At 58.0% G+C, this 16,342-nt stretch overlaps 2 protein-coding genes across 2 annotated transcripts in view; both read right to left on the bottom strand.

Annotated features, from left to right (window-relative positions):
- Positions 1-860: 860 nt before the first annotated feature.
- On the bottom strand, positions 861-2,303 carry HSPB1 (heat shock protein family B (small) member 1). Its single transcript, XM_079798456.1, has 3 exons — positions 1,795-2,303; positions 1,262-1,325; positions 861-1,174 (listed from the first exon to the last, which is right to left on the bottom strand). Exons 1-3 carry the CDS (start codon positions 2,162-2,164, stop codon positions 985-987), a joined length of 624 nt encoding a protein of 207 aa, XP_079654582.1. The 5' UTR covers positions 2,165-2,303; the 3' UTR covers positions 861-984.
- Positions 2,304-8,947: 6,644 nt separating this feature from the next.
- The window catches only part of SRRM3 (serine/arginine repetitive matrix 3), a gene marked incomplete at its 5' end in the record, with an annotated part of 34,446 nt that continues 27,051 nt past the window's right edge, over positions 8,948-16,342 (bottom strand). The window contains 4 exons of the mRNA XM_079800500.1: positions 8,948-11,088; positions 12,891-13,028; positions 13,136-13,360; positions 13,831-14,186. Of these exons, the coding sequence (XP_079656626.1) occupies positions 10,857-11,088; positions 12,891-13,028; positions 13,136-13,360; positions 13,831-14,186 (951 nt within the window). The 3' untranslated portion in view covers positions 8,948-10,856. The remainder of the gene's footprint in view (positions 11,089-12,890; positions 13,029-13,135; positions 13,361-13,830; positions 14,187-16,342) is intronic.

Below are 16,342 nucleotides of genomic sequence, written 5' to 3'. Positions count from 1 at the left end.
GGAAAGACTGCAGGGGTATCTTGCCTCAGCCTCAGGCTCTGGTTCCTCGTCTGTGGAGATCGTGTGGGGTCTCTCAAGCTCTTGACTTGAGACTGGGCTCCAAAGCCCCAGTCTGCTTTTTCCCTCTCCCAGGTCCCTCAGAACCCTCCTTGGGCCAGGTAAGAGGGTAGCGGGCTGGGCAAGGGCAGACAGAGGAGAGGGCCATGGTAGGTGTGACTGTTGCTGCCTGGCCCAGTCAAGGTAGGCCCCCTGGAGCGACTAACTAACCTTTCTGTCAGGGTCTTTGCCTCTCTCCCATCAAAACCTAGGCCTCAATCTCTAGAGGACACCCTCAGGCCTGAGAGCCCAGGCCCCATCCCTGCATGGGCCTGGGGGTATGGGGAATGGGTCCTCTGAATAGTCCCACCTCCCCTCAGAAAGTCACCTGAGTCACCACATCTCCCACACCATCTAAATGGTCCTGTCCCTCTCCAGGAGAATAATAAAGTCACGATGAAGTCAGAATCGGACTCTGAGCTCCCAGGAAGTTCCCCTCCCCAGGGGGACTGCTGTCCCCATCTACCTAACCCCAGCTAGGTGTCCCTGAGTACCCAAGCCTAGGCCAGGAGCCTCTCCTGGTGTCCCTGGCTCCCACACCTGGCTTTTGGAGTGTTAATTGCTGGTGACAATCATTACTTCTCTTTTAATGGACACAGGGCTGGAGAGCAGGGCTGTTCCCTGCGATGGACACCACTGTACCCACAGGGCCCAGCATGGGGCTTGGTACACGGCGGGCCCTCGGCACATATGAGGAATGTGTGAGCCAGCAAATAGCACCAAGTCCTAGGCCTACACACACACCAGGGTCTGAGGCAGTGACAGGCAGTTGCTTTGAACTTTATTTGAGAAAAACAGAACATAAACGTATCAAAAGAGCATACAGGCTGACAGGTGGGGATGGTCAGTGATTGCTAACGCAGGGTTTGAAGGTGGGGGCAAAGGCCTTTACTTGGCTCCAGGTTGCTCGGACTTCCCAGCTTCTGGGCCCCCAATCTGGGCACGAGCCTCGTAGGTGACAGGGATGGTGATCTCTGATGACTGGTTGGCTGGCTTGGGCATCGGGGCCTCCACGGTGAGTGTGCCCTCGGGGGACAGGGAAGAAGACACCAGGGTGGGGTCCACACCAGGGGGAAGCCTGGAGGTGCAGAAAAGGAGGACCAGAGTCACACACAGGTGAGTCACTGCATCCTCCCGCCCCCCACCACCTAGTGCCCAAACTCACGTGTATTTTCGAGTGAAGCACCGGGAAATGTAGCCATGTTCATCCTGTCTCTCTTCGTGCTTGCCTGGGGAAGGGAAGGAGGTCAGAGGGTGAGGGAGGGACCGCCTCTCAGCTAGCCTACATCCAAACACGCCCCACCTAGTGGCCGGGACTCAGGGCCGACCCAAACTGGTGGAGAGTTTTGGGGGCCCCGGACTGTTCCAGGCCCTCATAGCCTTCTGCAAAGTTCCATTTGCCTGGCGCACACGCCCCCTCCACGGACCGTGAAGGAGGCAGGGACAGCTCCGGAGGACCTGGACACTTGGGGGTGGGGCTGGGGGTGGTGGTGTAAAATCTCCGCTGGAAGAGGGCGTCTCTTCCTTTAAGAGAGTGGTTTTTGTTTTAGGGCCAAAAGTTCCTTTAGGAGCTATCCTCACCCCCCATTCTGGAGAAGAGGGCACAGGCGGCGAATAGGAGGCTAATTTTCCACTCTCCAGGCTCCCCGCCCCGCAGCTTTATCCCCGCGGGGCCGGGGTTGGGGGTGGGGTTCTCACCGCTGATCTCCACCACGCCTTCCTTGGTCTTGACCGTCAGCTCCTCGGGGGCGAAGTGGTTGACGTCCAGGGACACGCGCCAGCGGTCGGGCGTGTGCTGGATCTCGGAGACGCCGCTGCTAAGTTGCCGGCTGAGCGCGCGGCTGTAGGCGGGCGCGGCCACCGCCGGGGCGCCCTCGACAGCAGCCGCGGGGAGCGGGCGCACGTAGCCCGGCCAGCCGCTGTGGCTGAAACACTGCGACCATTCCTCGGGCAGCCGCGGCATGCCGAAGGCCTGCTCGAAGAGGCGGTGGTGGACCGGGTACCAGTCGCGGAAAGGGTCCCAGCTCGGGCTCCGCAGGAGCGAGAAGGGCACGCGGCGCTCGGTCATGCTGGCTCGGTTCTGGGTTCTGCGCGTCTCGCTGAAGCTCGGAGAACTGTCCCGGGCTGGAGCCAGCAGCGCTTTTAAAGGGCTTCAGCCGGGTATTTTTAGCAGGAGGTGCTTCAGGTCTCTATTAATGGCAATGACTAGTACGGGCAGCCCCTCCCGCTGCATACCGGGGCAGGGGCGGGGCGAGGAAGGTTCTGCCCACATCTGGAACCTTCTCTTGTTCAAAAAAACAAATGACGGGAGTGCTGATGCTGATGCTGATGCAGTGCCCACTGCCGGACACTCACAGGCCTGGGCGCTAAAGCACCGGGCCACTGCCTGTGCACAGTCCCGTCCTGTTGTCCAGGTGGACAAAGACGAGAGAAGTTGAGCTACTTGTCCCAGGCCACACAGCTAGGAAGTGGCAGAGCCAAATCTGAACCACAGTTATCTGTGATGTAATGTTTTAAGAAGCACTCTGGTGTGGTTTTTAGGAGTGTGGGCAATGGAACCCTCGGGCAGAGGCCTGAGCTCGCGGCCTGAGTTCAAATCCTGGCTTTGCCATTAATGGAAGACTTGTGCAAGTTAGACTCCTTGGGCCTCAGTTTCCCCATCTGGAAAACGGAGATGATCATGGTGATGATGATGCTTACATCATTGGATTGATGACTTCATGCGAACAAGACTTTTAGCCCAGGGCCTGGTACATGATAATTATTAATTACTGTTATTATCTACCTGGAATTGAAGAGAGGGAGGAGGGAGGAGAATGTGTACCTATCCCTGTTGCAGAGGCCGAGGCATGTATGGGTCTGACCATTCCCCCCTGCCCCCAGGAGTGGGGCTGGCCCAGATGAGAAACCCCAGGTCCAGTGCTGAGGATGGGGGGTCAGGAGGAAAGTTATTGTCAGTCTCCACATTATATCTATGTGGTGAGCAACCCTCAAAGGAGTTACACACAATGCCAACCCTCAAAGGAGTTACACACAATTCCTCTTCAAGAGAGAGAGCTCCTGGATGTCTTTCCACAATGCCAAGTTCAATAGGGGAGACCTCCCCAATAAGCCAACAGACTCACACGCAGGTTACACAAAGAGAGGGGCAGGTTACATGAGCAGAGCAAAGTGTCCATCCCTGGGGGAGTCTGCAGGTGGAGAGGCAGGCCTCCGTCTCCAGCCAGGTGGCTACCGTGGTGGCATGCATCTGGTGGAGTAGAAGTCTGGCAGGGATCCAAGCATGACCGTGGTAGAGCCAAGCTTGAGGTAGGAGGGGCTCTGAATTCTTATAGGTCACCAGGGGTGGAGGTCTCACTCATATCGGTGTCCAAATGGAATCCTTTTCTAAGTGCCCAGACTTGTGGTTTTGGGCCTTCTGAGCCCCTCCTAAGGGCGTTCCCATTACACCCCATTACCTCAGTCTTGACATACCTCAGTCTTAGCTGACAGTGACTCCATATTGGATTGTCAAAGGTGCCCAGAAATTCCGCTCTGCTCTTGCTCTATACAATCTATTTTCCCCTGAGGACAGGGAACCTGAAATGCAGCAACCTTGAGTCTAGTCTGGGCTCTGCCATTGACTTACTGTGCGATTTTAGAGAAGGCCCCTCTTTCTCTAGGCCTCAGTTTCCCATTTTGCAAATTATAATCACAAAGCCCCATTTGTTTTTGATTCCTGCAGTACAAAGGGGGAGGGGACTCCGGATGGTACAATCTGCTAAATCTTGCTCATAACCTGAGGCCTGTACCTTGACCCCACCTCCTACCTGACCACCTATGGGATCCAGTCCCCAATATCTCACCTCTGGGAGAGAGTGGTGCCCCTAGGCTCCTGCTGTAATCCTAACATTCCCTCTTTCCTGCCGTCATAGGCATTTCCTGGCCCAGCTTTCCCTCTAGAGACTCAGTCCTATTATCTTTTAAATGAGGAGACTGAGGTTGAGTGACTGTCCACTGTCTCCTGTAAGACACTTAGCAGAGTAAGCCTCTTGCCTCTACTGCTCAGGGCTCTTACCCTCAAGGGCTCTCACCTTGGAGTTTCCCTACCCCCTCTCTTTCTGAGGCCCACCCTGCTAACAAGTTCCATAGGAGGCCTTGTTCTGCCCAGGACACTGAGGGGCTGGAAGCCAGACTCCAGGCCACTTACCTTGATGAACAAGGAGTAACAAGACTCATGCCCCCTCTAAGCCTCAGTTTCCTCTTCAAGAGAGAGAGCTCCTGGATGTCTTTCCTTCTTACCCCTCTGCTCTCCATCAGGAAAGAGCTGGGACAGGGCCACACAAATCTGAGGTCACCTCTGGAAAGACCTCTGAGCACCTGGGGTTCAATTGAGCCAAGGGTGGGAGGCAGACAGTACCCCTGCCCTCTGCCCCATCTCCCTTGCTGGATCCTGTCATGAGTCCAGTGAATCTCAGTTGGGAACTAATGGCCACACCCCACAAGGGTCTCAGCTTCAAGAAGCCCCAGGCTTTCACACCTTGGTACTCCCAGCCCCATAAAGTCAGGGTGAGGTCAGGAGCCAGGGAGGGCCCTCATCTGTCCCTGCCTGCCCACCTTGGCCCAGACTGGAGCCCAGGTGCCCCACCCTTGAGGGAGCTGTCAGGTGTAGTCATGGGTGCTTTCAAGTGTGGTCCTGCCAGGCCCAGCCACGCTCTGGGTGGGGGCACTTTGTAGACACAAGCTCCCTTCATAGCTCCCTTCATCTTGTCTGAAGCTAGGCAGGGAGGATCCATCCCTGCCGCCCCAGCTAGGGGAAGTTGTACAACCTGAAGCGCAACACGAGCACTCTGCCCACGGCAGGTGGGAGGCAGAATGGAGAACTCAACATTCATCTTCAATGAGCCAGTTCTTGAGGGACTTGGGTCACCCTGCCAATCACAAGGGAGGGGACATGGGTAGCTCTGGGTCGTGGTAAGAGGGGGTGGAGGGTGGGAAAAACTGGGTTTTGAGGTCAAACAAGGCTGGGCTTGAGGCTGGGTGCTGCTGTTCACTGGCCTGGTGACCTCTCTGAGCCCACATGTCTCCATCTGCAAAATGTGGCTAACAATGCACCCATCTTGCAGGACTGTGGTGAATCTCAAATGCAAGAATGCATGTGAAATGCCTGGTGCTCCTGTGTTAATCATTAAGGAAAGAGGGCCTTTAATTTTGGATATTGAGACTTAGACTAATGAGAATTACCCAGTTGCATGAGCATTATAGCATGTCCAAGTATCTTATCAGAGTCTCATTATTGAGATGTGGAAACTGAGGGTCAGAACTGCCCACGGTCACAAAGCTGGAAGCGGGTATGAGAGGTTGGAACTCAGGCCTCCTGATCCTCTGTCCTGCAGGGGAGAGACTGCCAGGCAGTCCAGGGGGCGCTGTGGGCTCCCAGGAACAGGGTGCTGTTTTCAGCAAGGGTTGCCTATCAGAACAGGGAGCATTGGGCCAGACTCTCTGGGGTGCCTCCATCCCTGACCAAGATGCTCTTCCGGAAGGCTGCACGCTGAACCCAAGCACTGGACTTGGCAAGAGGAACAAGGGCTGAATGTCAGCTTCCACTTGCCCACCTGCCCAAATGGCCTTTGACAATCATCTGCTCTAGCATTCCAGTCACTGAGCTGCCAGGGGTAGTTTTTCTGGGATTAAGGGGACAATTAAGTCCACCCCCTAGGGATTCCCCAGAAGCCATTGGGAGGGGAAAGTGAAGGAAGATGGGCACTGGAGGGTCTGGGGTTACTTAATTGGAGGGGGCCCTCCTCTCATCCGTGGCCCCGAAGTCTGGGACATTGTGCAGCAGCCCCAAGACCTGCCTCCCAGCCTGGCACTGTGCCTGAGGCCTTAGGCACATAGCCACACCCTTGGCTGGTATTTGCCAACTGTAGCTGAGCCAGCTCCTCTTTCCCTGACACAACCTCAGAGAAAATTCGAGAGTCTTCGGGCAGCTGAGAGAGCTCCCTGGAGAGGCCTGACAGCTGACAGATTTCGCTTGTTGCTGAGCCTGCTGGGAACTGAAAATGTGAGCAGCAGTAATTAGAGCACATGGGGTTGGGGGAGCACCAGGTCTTTCTGGAAGTGTCTAGACACTGAGCCTCCAGCCTGCCCACCCACTAGGCCTCGGCTTCTGGCCGGCCTTGGGATCACTTCACCCCCATCACCACTGAAGGGGTGGCAAGGAGGGGCCAGGTGGAAGGGACCCATCCTCTGGCCCCAACTGCCCTGCTGTCCAGCAAAAACAATCTGTCTAGCTTGGGAGTCTGGGGACCTGACTCTGGGACCTTAGCCAGCGGCCGGCTCCCATGACTCATTTTCTTCATCTGTGCAATGAGACCATTGGACTGGATGTTCTCCTAGACGCCTTCCAGCACCATGAATCAACAGTTTCTCGTCCACTTCCCCCTCCCCCCAGGTTCCCTACGCGGCCTGCTCTGCCATCTAAGGCTTCCGGAGGGGTGTGTGTGTGTGGGTGTAGCGAGGGGGTGAGGGAGGATGTGGAGATGTGGCACCCGTGGAGGTGGGAGTCCCTACAGCTGAAGCACCCCCCTGTCTTAGGTGTCCCGAGAGGCTTTCTCAGGCAGAGGGGGACCTGGAGAAGGAAGGGAAGGCGCCTGGTGATAGGTAGGACCAGTTTGTTGAATATGCCTTCAGCTGAGAGAGACTGGTAAGAGGCCAGGGGTCTTCCAAGAGCATTTAAGAGAGGCAGGGGATGGGGAGGGTGTGTGTGTGCCAGCTGGGACACCCAAACTGGGCATGTGCACTTGTGACTTGCTACCCTGAGTCTGGGGATGCAGGAAGCCAATAGGAAAACAGGACATAGGAAAGCCCTGTTCACTGCCCATTTGCTGAGTGTGTTAGGAGGGGAAAATGGGGGGCGGGGGGTGGGCCTGAGGGGGGTACTGGGTGTGTTGGGAGGGGAAAATGGAGGGGGGGGGCGGGCCCGAGGGGGGGACTGGGTGTGTTGGGAGGGGAAAATGGGGGGGGGGGTTGGAGGGGTACTGAGTGTGTTGGGAGGGGAAAATGGGGGGGGCTTAGGGGGGTACTTAGTGTGTTGGGAGGGGAAAATGGGGGCGGGGGGAGGGCTCAGGTGTCCCTGAGGCTCCCATCTGTGGAGAGAGAGACCAGGAGAGAACCTACAGCATCCCAAAGGCTCACATCCTGGGAAGGTTCCCCCACCCCCATCCCGTTTCCCCTTCCTTGTTACCAAGGGAGAATTGTAGTTTCCTGTTTTCCTGCCTGCCTTCCTGGCAGTATTTTTCTCTTTTCCCAAGGTACGGAGCAGAGGCTGACCCCTCCGTCTGTGGGAGGGACAGGGGTTTGGTGCCCTGGTGCCCTCCGCATCTTTTCCCAGGGAGCGGACTTTCTCAAATAGCCAGTGAGGGCGCGGAACTGAGCTTCAGGCTTCCGGGCTGACGGAGACCCTCCCCCAGGCTGCTCTCCAGTTTTGTGCCCCTCCCGGCCGATCCTAACTGGCAGTTTTCCCTCTCTGTCGCCCTCTAGTGTCTTCTGCGGCCACCACACCTTGCCTTTGGGCCGCTGCCTGCCCACAGGGTTTCTGGAACTGCTCACTGCATGGCCCCCTTGTTCACTCACTCATTCCACAAACATTTCAAGGGCAACTATTTCACAAGGCTGTGGAGGGGAGCAGAGACCAATAAAGCGAGGGCTGGGCTCCAGAAGCTCACAGATTTATGGGGAGAGTAACTTGCCAACAAGCAACGGGAACAAGAGTGTAAGGCCCTAAAGTCAGGAGCAAACCCAGCACTGGAGGAACTCAGAGAGGCAGGAGTGGCCACCACAGCTGGGGACCAGAGTCTCTTCAGAGTAGGAGGCAGCTGAACTGAGCTGAGCCTGAACCTGTGGAGCTGAAGGGGCATTCTTGGGGGCCCAGGGAGGAGGGTCAGCTGAACTGGGGAGTAAAGGGCAGTGGTGCGAGAGGAGGTTGGAGGGCTTGCAGAAGGAAAGGATTGCTGTTCCGGGTGGAGCCATTCAGAAGCCTTCCAAGTCCTACGAGCTGGTGGCCTTGGTCACAGGATGCAGGGTCCACAAGGCAGGAAGCTCTGTTTCATTAATTCAATACTATGTCCTCAGAGCCAGGGACTGTGTGGCACACAGTAGGTTTTCAATAAGTAGGTGTGGGATGAGTGAATGAAAGGTTAGATTTGCATTTTAGATAGAGCAGGAAGGGTGGGAGAGGGCAAGAGATGGGTATGGGAGGGGTGCTAGTGAGAAGCCCAGGATTGTTGGGCCAGGAATGGAGGTGGGAGGGAAGAAGTGGTACCATCTGGGGAAAGTGGTACCATCTGCAAAGAACCAATAGGAAAACAGGTCCTAGGAAAGCCCTGTCCAGCTGCAGGAGAACAATACGAAAACAGGACCTAGCTGTGGGGTGCAGGGAGGAGGCTTCAGGCTGAGCAATGAGGAAATGGAGTCGGGGAGTGGGAGCAGGAATGGGCGCAGTGTGAGACAGGCTAAATTTTCATGACCACCTTTGTGTTTTATGCTCCCCTGCCCAGGAGGTGACATCTCCCTGTAGCCCCTAAAGTGTGCCTGAGGGTTAAAGAGACAGGTGCTTCTTTGAATAGCTTTCTCAGATCAGAAACAGTCACCTCCTCAGTGCCCCTTCTAGCAGGAAGGAAAAGGACCTGGAGAGGAGGCCATGTGCTGACACAGCCATAGGCTTCAGGAGCATGACCCCCTGCTCTGGGGACCAGACTAGACCAAGGACATCCGTCTCATGGCTCACACAGGTCAGAGCTATGGACGTGTCGTAAGCTTCCTCAGCAGAGGCGGACCAGGAGGCCCTCAAGGCTGGTAGTGTTTGTGTGACCCCAAATTGCATGCTGAATTGTGGGCATGTGCACACCTTCTGAGAAAAGGCTTCCCGGCCTTCCTCAGGTTCCCCAGGAAGAGTAGATTCAAAACCAGGTTAAAACGCACCACTCTAAGAGAAAAGAAGGAAGAGGAGGGGGAGGAGAAGGAAAAGGAGGAGGGGAGGGTGCGGGAGATTGTGTGTATTTGTTTAGATCTCAATAAAAGAAATAGAATGTAACTGTTAAAAGAAAAAAAACAACCCATTACTCTAAACTCCCTTTCCAGGCCCCATCCTAGGGTGCCTGGATTCACAGCCAAACTGTTCTAGCCATTCTGGAACATTCCACATATAGGGAAGGTCCTGTGTGTTGGCCCAGCCTCCTCCTCTGCCCCACCCCCACCCACTGCTGAAGCTAGATGGGGGTTCAGGGCATGGGAGTGATCATCTTGGGCCCCCATTTTCCTCCTCACTAAGCTGCCGGCTCTGCAGACTCAGGCACCTGCACAGGAGGATTAGACGTGCTGGGCGCTGGTTTCTTGGTGCCAGTTCTTCTCTCTGGGTCCCCAGGAGTCTGAACCCCTCCCATTTCTCAGTGGGAAGGACCCCAGGGCCCCATGCCCTCCCCACACTCTCCAGGTACCCAAATCCACAGAGGCCTGGTCTCACCACCTGCCCTTTGGGCACTGAGTGTTTTATTAGAGTCCCAAGTTTCATCCGCACCGCGGAAAAAAAAAAGGAAGTGGGAAATAGAGAGAGGGGAACCCGGACCAGACCCCAGACCCCTCCCCCCAGCAGAGCCCAGGGCATCTGCCCTGTTGGGCCAAGGAAGACTTCGTTAGATCCCTGAGGGCCCCAGGAGGAGGGGGCTGGGAGCAGCAGAAGAGGGCTGGGGCCACTGCTTCCTGCCCATGCCCCAGGCCAAGGCCCTCGGTACAGACCCTCCCTTCCTTCCCAGGGCCACAGCACCCTCCCTGGGAGGCCTGGGCCGGCCACCTCCTCACCAAACCCTGGGGAGCAAGCGCTCCCTCGGGCAGGCCCTGAAGCTACGCTCTCCTGTGCCTGTGACTCGGACAAGGGGCACGTGAGAAGACCAGGGCCTGCTCAGTCCTTAGGCTGCATTGCTTCTCCCTCCTCACAGGCTCTTCTGCCGTCCACTCCCTCTCTCGTCCACCTCCTGACCTGAGCCCCCTTTCATCTCAGGGCCAGATTCCGTTGTGGTCTGTGTGTCCCACCTCTTGTCATGCACAAGGCCTGGCTTGTGTGGCCTTGGACCAGGGAATGAGGTGAGGCCTGAAGGGGAGAGACTGGCCTGGAGAGAAAAGGTGGAACCAAGAGTGAGCTCCCTGGCTCTTCCTGGCACTTCTGGACCTGGGGCGGGGTTCGGGGGGCTGTGGGGCCAGCCTCCAGCCCTCAGCCAGGGTCCTCCTGCAGCCAGCTCAGGAGGAAGCAGCTCCCCAGCCTGGATGGTGGCACACCAAGGGTTAGGCCATTCTTTCTGTCTCACTTATATCCTGCTTGCTGTCCCGCCTCCTTGCCTGCCTAGTGACAGAGAGGATCCGAGGGCCCTGCGGAGTGGGTGGGGGAGGCTCCCAGGATTGGCACCTTCAGAGATGTCCCTGGGTCCACTGAGCTGAGATCCCCAGCCTGGTAAGCTGGCATCAAGCAGGAAGGGGGGCAGGGTGATCCCTGTGTTCGAAAAGGCTCTTTGTTCCCTGGACATGGTGGGAGGGCAGAAGGTGGGGGTAGGGACCCTCGAGAAGCAGCAGAACCCAGCTCCTCCTTGTCTGCAGGGCACCTACCCTCAAGGTCTTCCCTGGCCCTGGGACCTCTTTGTAGCAATAGGGTGCATGCCCCCCATGGATCCTGGGGCCTGAGCCCTCGCCTCTCTCTGTGCCAGGGGGCACCAATCGGGGTTTGTAAGGGCTCAGAAGCCTCCACTTTCTGAGCTGCTCCGGCTGTGGTAACTGGGACTGGGGGTCCGGGAGGGGCTGCGCGTGTGGCTTCGGGTCCCTCCACTTCGGCTGCTGTAGCTTCCATGGCTGTGGCCCGGGCTGGGGCTCCGGCTGGGGCTCCTGCTTGAGTAGTCACTGCTCAGGCAGCTGGAGGAGGAGGAGGAGGGGCTGGGCCGGTAGTAGGGGATGGGCCGCTTTCGGGCACTGCCAGGAGGGAAAAAAACGATTACAGACCATCCAGGGCCCTCACTTGGGCCTGGAGCCCCTCCCCAGCAGTGGCCAGGGTTCTGCTGCCTCAGGTGCCCCCCCTCCCACCCCAACGGGATTGGACAGTCAGTGGTCACTTGCCAATTTCATGTTGATCATTTTGTTTTTCCTCACTTGTCTGCAGGGAAAGGGAACCCGAATCTCAGCTAGACCTGAGTAGGTGCTCAATAAATATTTGTTGAGTGAATGTAAGTTTTAAATATAGACAATCCACATCAGCCAAGCTAAGCAGTGGCTTCTGTGCATGGAAATGTTTGTGGATACGGCCCAGCTCTGCTCCTCTGTTCCCCACAGAATGGGGGACTTGGGGTTTTCAGGTCACGCACGTGAAGGGAACAGGAAGAGACCCCTGGCCACTGCTGCCCATGCCCACAGCCTGGCCCAGGCCCACTGGCCCCTCTCCTCACTCAGCTACCTCCCACCAGCCCTGGAGTTAGTTTGAAGCCAGGAGACTGTGACCCAGAGAAAAGAAGAGAGAGTTGTTAAGGGGGCGGCAAAGCCCCATCGCACTGGGTTAATTCTAAGGAAGAAAACAGGTGTAGTTAGTGGGAGGAGGAGGCAGCCTGGGAGAGGGGCTGAGGTGGGTGCCAGGTGGGAGGTGTGGGAGTCTGCCACCTTAGGACCTCCCTCTTAGGTCTGGGGGTGGCCCAAACCTTGTGGTCTGGCCTTTCTTTAGCTCTGGGGTGAAGGGAGGAGGCAATGTGATCATCAAGGCCCAGGAAAGGCCCGTTTGAGAATCCGACCATGTGAGAGCGGAACAGATGCCGAGGGAGGCCTGCTATTGCGTGGACATGAGAACAGGGACCAGAGAGGCCCTCCGACCTCCCACGGCTGCCCAGGAAGGCTGTGGCGGAGCTGGGCTCAGAATTTTGCCTGTGGCCTTCTTCCCCATGTTAGGGATCTAGGACTTCTGGGTGATTTCTGCAAACACAGACCATCGGCTCACCTGGAGACCCAGGCCCAGACCCCCCAGTCCTGGCAGAGAAACTCTGATCCTGGCACAGCCCCACTGGACTGTGTGGGGAAAGTAAGAAGGAGGGTTCCTCCCACAGCTGCCCCAGACACCAGGCTGCTGGTGACCCCTCCTCCAAATTCCCCAGGGGGCTGGAAGGTAAGCAGTGAGGTTAGTGAGAAAAGGAGAGGCAGACAGACAGCTGAACAGAGCCAGCTCAGCTCACATGGGCATCTCCCCTGCAGCCTGTGGAGAGGGGGTCCACTTGGCCCCCAGGCTGGCCACAGGCCACTCAGCAGGCTGGACCTTGAGATGAAGGAGAAAAGGAGACATCATTGCCAGGAGATGAATGGAGGGAGGGAGGGTGCGGCTCCCTGCAAGTGGAGCAATGATGGGCTCTTGGCAATGATGGGCTCCTCCCATCATTGCCAGGAGATGAATGTAGGGAGGGTTGGCTGGAATCTTCAGAACTTAATTTCAGGTTTGTCTCTTTCCACCCAGACCCAAGTGCAAATCCCCCTCTTCCCTCCATGGGCCTTCAGGCCCCCACTGGGGACCACTCCCTTCCTGAGGCCTTCCTCCCCTCAGTGAACTTTCACCTCTGTCTGAGTCCACCCCCTCCCCGGTACCACCAGGTCTAGCCTCTCTCCTCTCAGAGCCCTCTTCCCTTTACTGAACCCCCACTTCCTCTCCTTCAGCCTTCTCCCCTCCCTGCCCTAGGTTCAGTCGGTCCCTCCAGGAGGGCTTCATCCCTTAGGTCCCTGGCTGGTGCCCGGCCCCTTCTTACCTGGTGATGCGCCGCGGCTCCATGAAGCTGGGCGAATCCCGGCGCCGCTTGCGGATGGGCGAATAGCTGCGGGAGCGGCGCCGCGCGCGGGCGGTGTCGGCCTCGCCGTGCCTCGCGCGGCCCTCGCCGTCCTTGTCCCTGCGAGGCCGGGCCCGAGGTGAGCGCCACCGCCGCGCGAGGGCGCCCGGGCCTGCCCTCTCCCCGGCTCCCATCCTTCCCTCCCCCACCGCCCCGCCCGCACTCACCGGCCCAGAGGTTTCTTGGGCGACGGCGAGCGGGTGGGGCTGCGGACCCTCCTCTCAGCCGAGCGCGACCGGGATTTGGAGGGCGAGCGGCTGGAGCTCCACGAGCGAGGGTGGGGGCCAGGGCTGCGCGACGAGCTCTTTCCCTCCGGGCCGCCGTGCCGGCCGTGCACGCCCGGGGACGGGGAGATGCTGGCCGGGCGCGCGCGCGGGGGCCTCTCCTTGGCCCTGCGGGAGGGGCACGGCGACAGGGCGCTCAGCCAGGGGCGCAGGAGGGGACTCAGCAGGGCAGGGATTCACGCGCAAGGGGTTTATGGAGGAGAGGATGTGTTCGGGGTCGGGAGGAGGGGGGTGTGTGAGTTGGTGACGGGAGGTTCCTGGAAGGGGTGAGGTCTCCAGAGAAGGGAAGGGGGCACAGGGAGAAACCAGCGAGAAAAGGGGATAGTGATCAGTGCAGGGGGAGTCCATGGAGGGGAGGGGAGAGATCGTGGGGGTGGGTGGGAAGAGAGATGGGGAGAGCTTCGTGGGAGGACGAGAGGGCTCCTGGGGTCGAGGAGAGAGATCAGAAGCGGAAGCTCAGTGAGTGCGGAGGGGGCGTGGTCGGTGAGGGTGAGGACTCGCTGGAGGTGGGTGTTCCGTGGGGGTCGGGGACCGTGCGGGGAGGGGAGCCTCCACGCCCGGGGACCGTGTTCGCTCACCGTTTACCGTGCCCGCCGGAGCCAGGCTCCGGCCCGGGGTCGGGGGCCCCGCCACCGCCCGAGTCGCTGCTGGACCGGGCCCTGCTGAGCGAGCGCGACGGAACCCGGGGCGGCGCGGGCCGGGCGCGCCGGCGGCCTCTGCGGCGGGGCGCGCACGCGGGGGACCTGGAGCGCCGCCTTCGCCGGCGCCGCCGCCGCCGCCGCCGCCGCCTGGCCTGCCCGCCGGCCGCGCGGTCTCCTCTGCCCTGCGACGATGGCGCCGAGCGCGGGCTCGTGCTCTCCTTCCCCCGCGCGGGCGACGGGGCTGCGCCGGCCTCCGCCTGGTCGCCGGCCCTGGGCGAGGGCGAGCTGGGCTTCTGACGGGGAGAGAGGCAGAGAGGGAACGGGGGAGGGGGGGTGGGGGGAGACGGAGAGAGTGACAGAGACAGGAGAGACGGGACCGAGAGACGAAGCGGGACAGAACAGACAGGAGATGGAGAACCCAGGAGAGAGAGAGAGAGGCAGAGGAGACAGGGTGAGTGAGGGCCGACAGGGACAAGTTAGAGAAGCAGAGACAAGACGGAGAAGAGAGAGGATAGATCCAGAGAAGGAAGGAGAGATCGAGGTGAGAGAGCGGGTGGGGGGTGGGGGGGGAGAGAAGGAGAGAAGGCTTTCACCTGGCTCCGGCCTGGGGCTGCCAGTCCCGGAGCATCGCACACACGGTTCCCCGCGCCTGCCCTGCCTCTGCCTCTCCTGAGTGTCCACCTTCTGGCCTCAACAGTGCAGCTCATGCAAGGTTCTCAGCATGCAAAACACAAGAGGAACGGAGCGGTGGGGGTCGGGGGCTGACAGGGAGAGGGCTCCGGGACGGGCACGGGGGCTGGCATTGCTCCCCTCCAGGGACGGACGATCCCGGCAGAGAGAAGAGAGAGGCTGGGCACCGGGAGGCCCCACTAGGGCCAGCCCAGCAGCCCAGGCCCCCCCGCGTGGGGGTGAGTGAGGGGATGGAGGGGGCACACGGCACACAGATGGGGGTGGGGGCGGGGCAGGACAACTGAACTCAAAACTAAACCGAAGAAAGGGAAGGAAAAAAAAAAGAAATAAAAAACAAAATCCACAAATGTCATTAGATACCAAAATCAAAAACAATGTCTGAACTCCTGGGGAACTGACATTTTTCTGTTAACATTTTTCTTTCTTTGTTTTCCGGCCCTGCAGAGACCTGTGGAGCTGTCAGCAGCGCCCTACTGTCTTTCTGTTTCTCTCTTTTCTTTTCTTTTTTTTTTAAGTTCTGATTTTTTTTTTTTAAGTCCCTCTTGGTTAACGTCCACTTACCAATAAAGTGGCACTTCCTCCTTTAGTAGGTAAGATGTGTAAGAGAAGGGAAAAGTGTGGTAGCGTAAGTTCATCATTAGATTCACAAAAATGCAAGAGAGATAGAGAGAGAGAGAGAGAAAATCTCAACCACCCCATTCTAGGCCTAGAGGCCACACTGCCTCTGGAGGAAGGACTGGCAGCGCCTGGCTCCTTGGGCCTGAGCAGGCACCTCCTGGGTAACCATGACCTTTGGATAGAGATGACCTATGTTTTTCCAAAAACGGAGTTAGGACACAAGGATCTGGATACAGAAAACCAGAAAGGACACCTGGTACCTCCAAAAGGGCCCTGACTGGAAATCAGGGTCCAAGAACCTGCCACTACCTCACTTAGTAACCCCGGCCAAGTAACTTCTGCCAACTGGGCCTCAGTTTCCCCATCCACAAAATGAGAGCGTTGGGCTTTGCTTCCTGATGTTCCTTCCAGAGCAAATATTCCAAGATTCTTTGCATGCCCCCTGACCACCCTCTCCATCCCCCTCCCTCCAGAGACCTGACCCTCTTCCTGTCCTTGGGCTTCTATCTGGTAACAGTTGATTGCACTTGTCTGTTTATAAGTCTGTCCATCACTCTTACCCCGCCCCCAATAACAGCCCCAACTTGACTTTGACTACCCCCAGGGCAGATGTGGTGTCAATTCAGCTCGGTAACCTGAGTTTTTATCACAGAATTTGGCAGCCTCAATGCTGTTCGCTGAGGAAGAAATGTGCTTACAAGGGCCAGGGCCAAACCAGGAAGTCTTAGGTCAGGGGCAGGGTCTAGGCCAAGTTCTTTTGACAGGCTCTTGGATGAGATAACCTTGCTGCCAAGGGCTGGAAGGAGTGTGGTTGGCATGACCCTTGTGCTTCCTACAGGGGGCAAGATGGTGCCAAGGCCATGGTGTGCAACCCTGGATCCAGCCTGGGCATTAAGGTAGAGCCAAGAAGTCAGCCCCAATTGGTGGAGAGGCATAGCCGGCTTGTGAAGTAGCCAATGAACACCAACCATAGAAGGTGAAAGCAGCTGATCAGAGCCAGATGGGCCATGAAGACCTCCTCCTGGAAGAGCCTGGTGTCTCTCTTTGGGGCAGAGGCAGGCATAGGTGGGCAGGGTAGATATTACCAGGTACCAAGGTACCCTTTGAGCACCTTTACTCTAGCTAGGCCAGGAGACATGGA

Source organism: Cnephaeus nilssonii (assembly GCF_951640355.1).
Source record: "Cnephaeus nilssonii genome assembly, chromosome: 2".
In the NCBI taxonomy this organism is placed as follows: domain Eukaryota; kingdom Metazoa; phylum Chordata; class Mammalia; order Chiroptera; family Vespertilionidae; genus Cnephaeus; species Cnephaeus nilssonii.
This window is presented reverse-complemented; position numbering and strand designations above follow the sequence as displayed.

What these genes read in the sequence shown, in the direction of transcription:
- HSPB1 (XM_079798456.1), bottom strand. Translation starts at nt 2,164, where the DNA reads ATGACCGAGCGCCGCGTGCCCTTCTCGCTCCTGCGGAGCCCGAGCTGG. An exon ending in AGGCGTGGTGGAGATCAGCG is followed by an intron (nt 1,326 to 1,794) that starts GTGAGAACCCCA and finishes TCCCTTCCCCAG; the next exon opens with GCAAGCACGAAGAGAGACAG. An exon ending in TGCTTCACTCGAAAATACAC is followed by an intron (nt 1,175 to 1,261) that starts GTGAGTTTGGGC and finishes CTGCACCTCCAG; the next exon opens with GCTTCCCCCTGGTGTGGACC.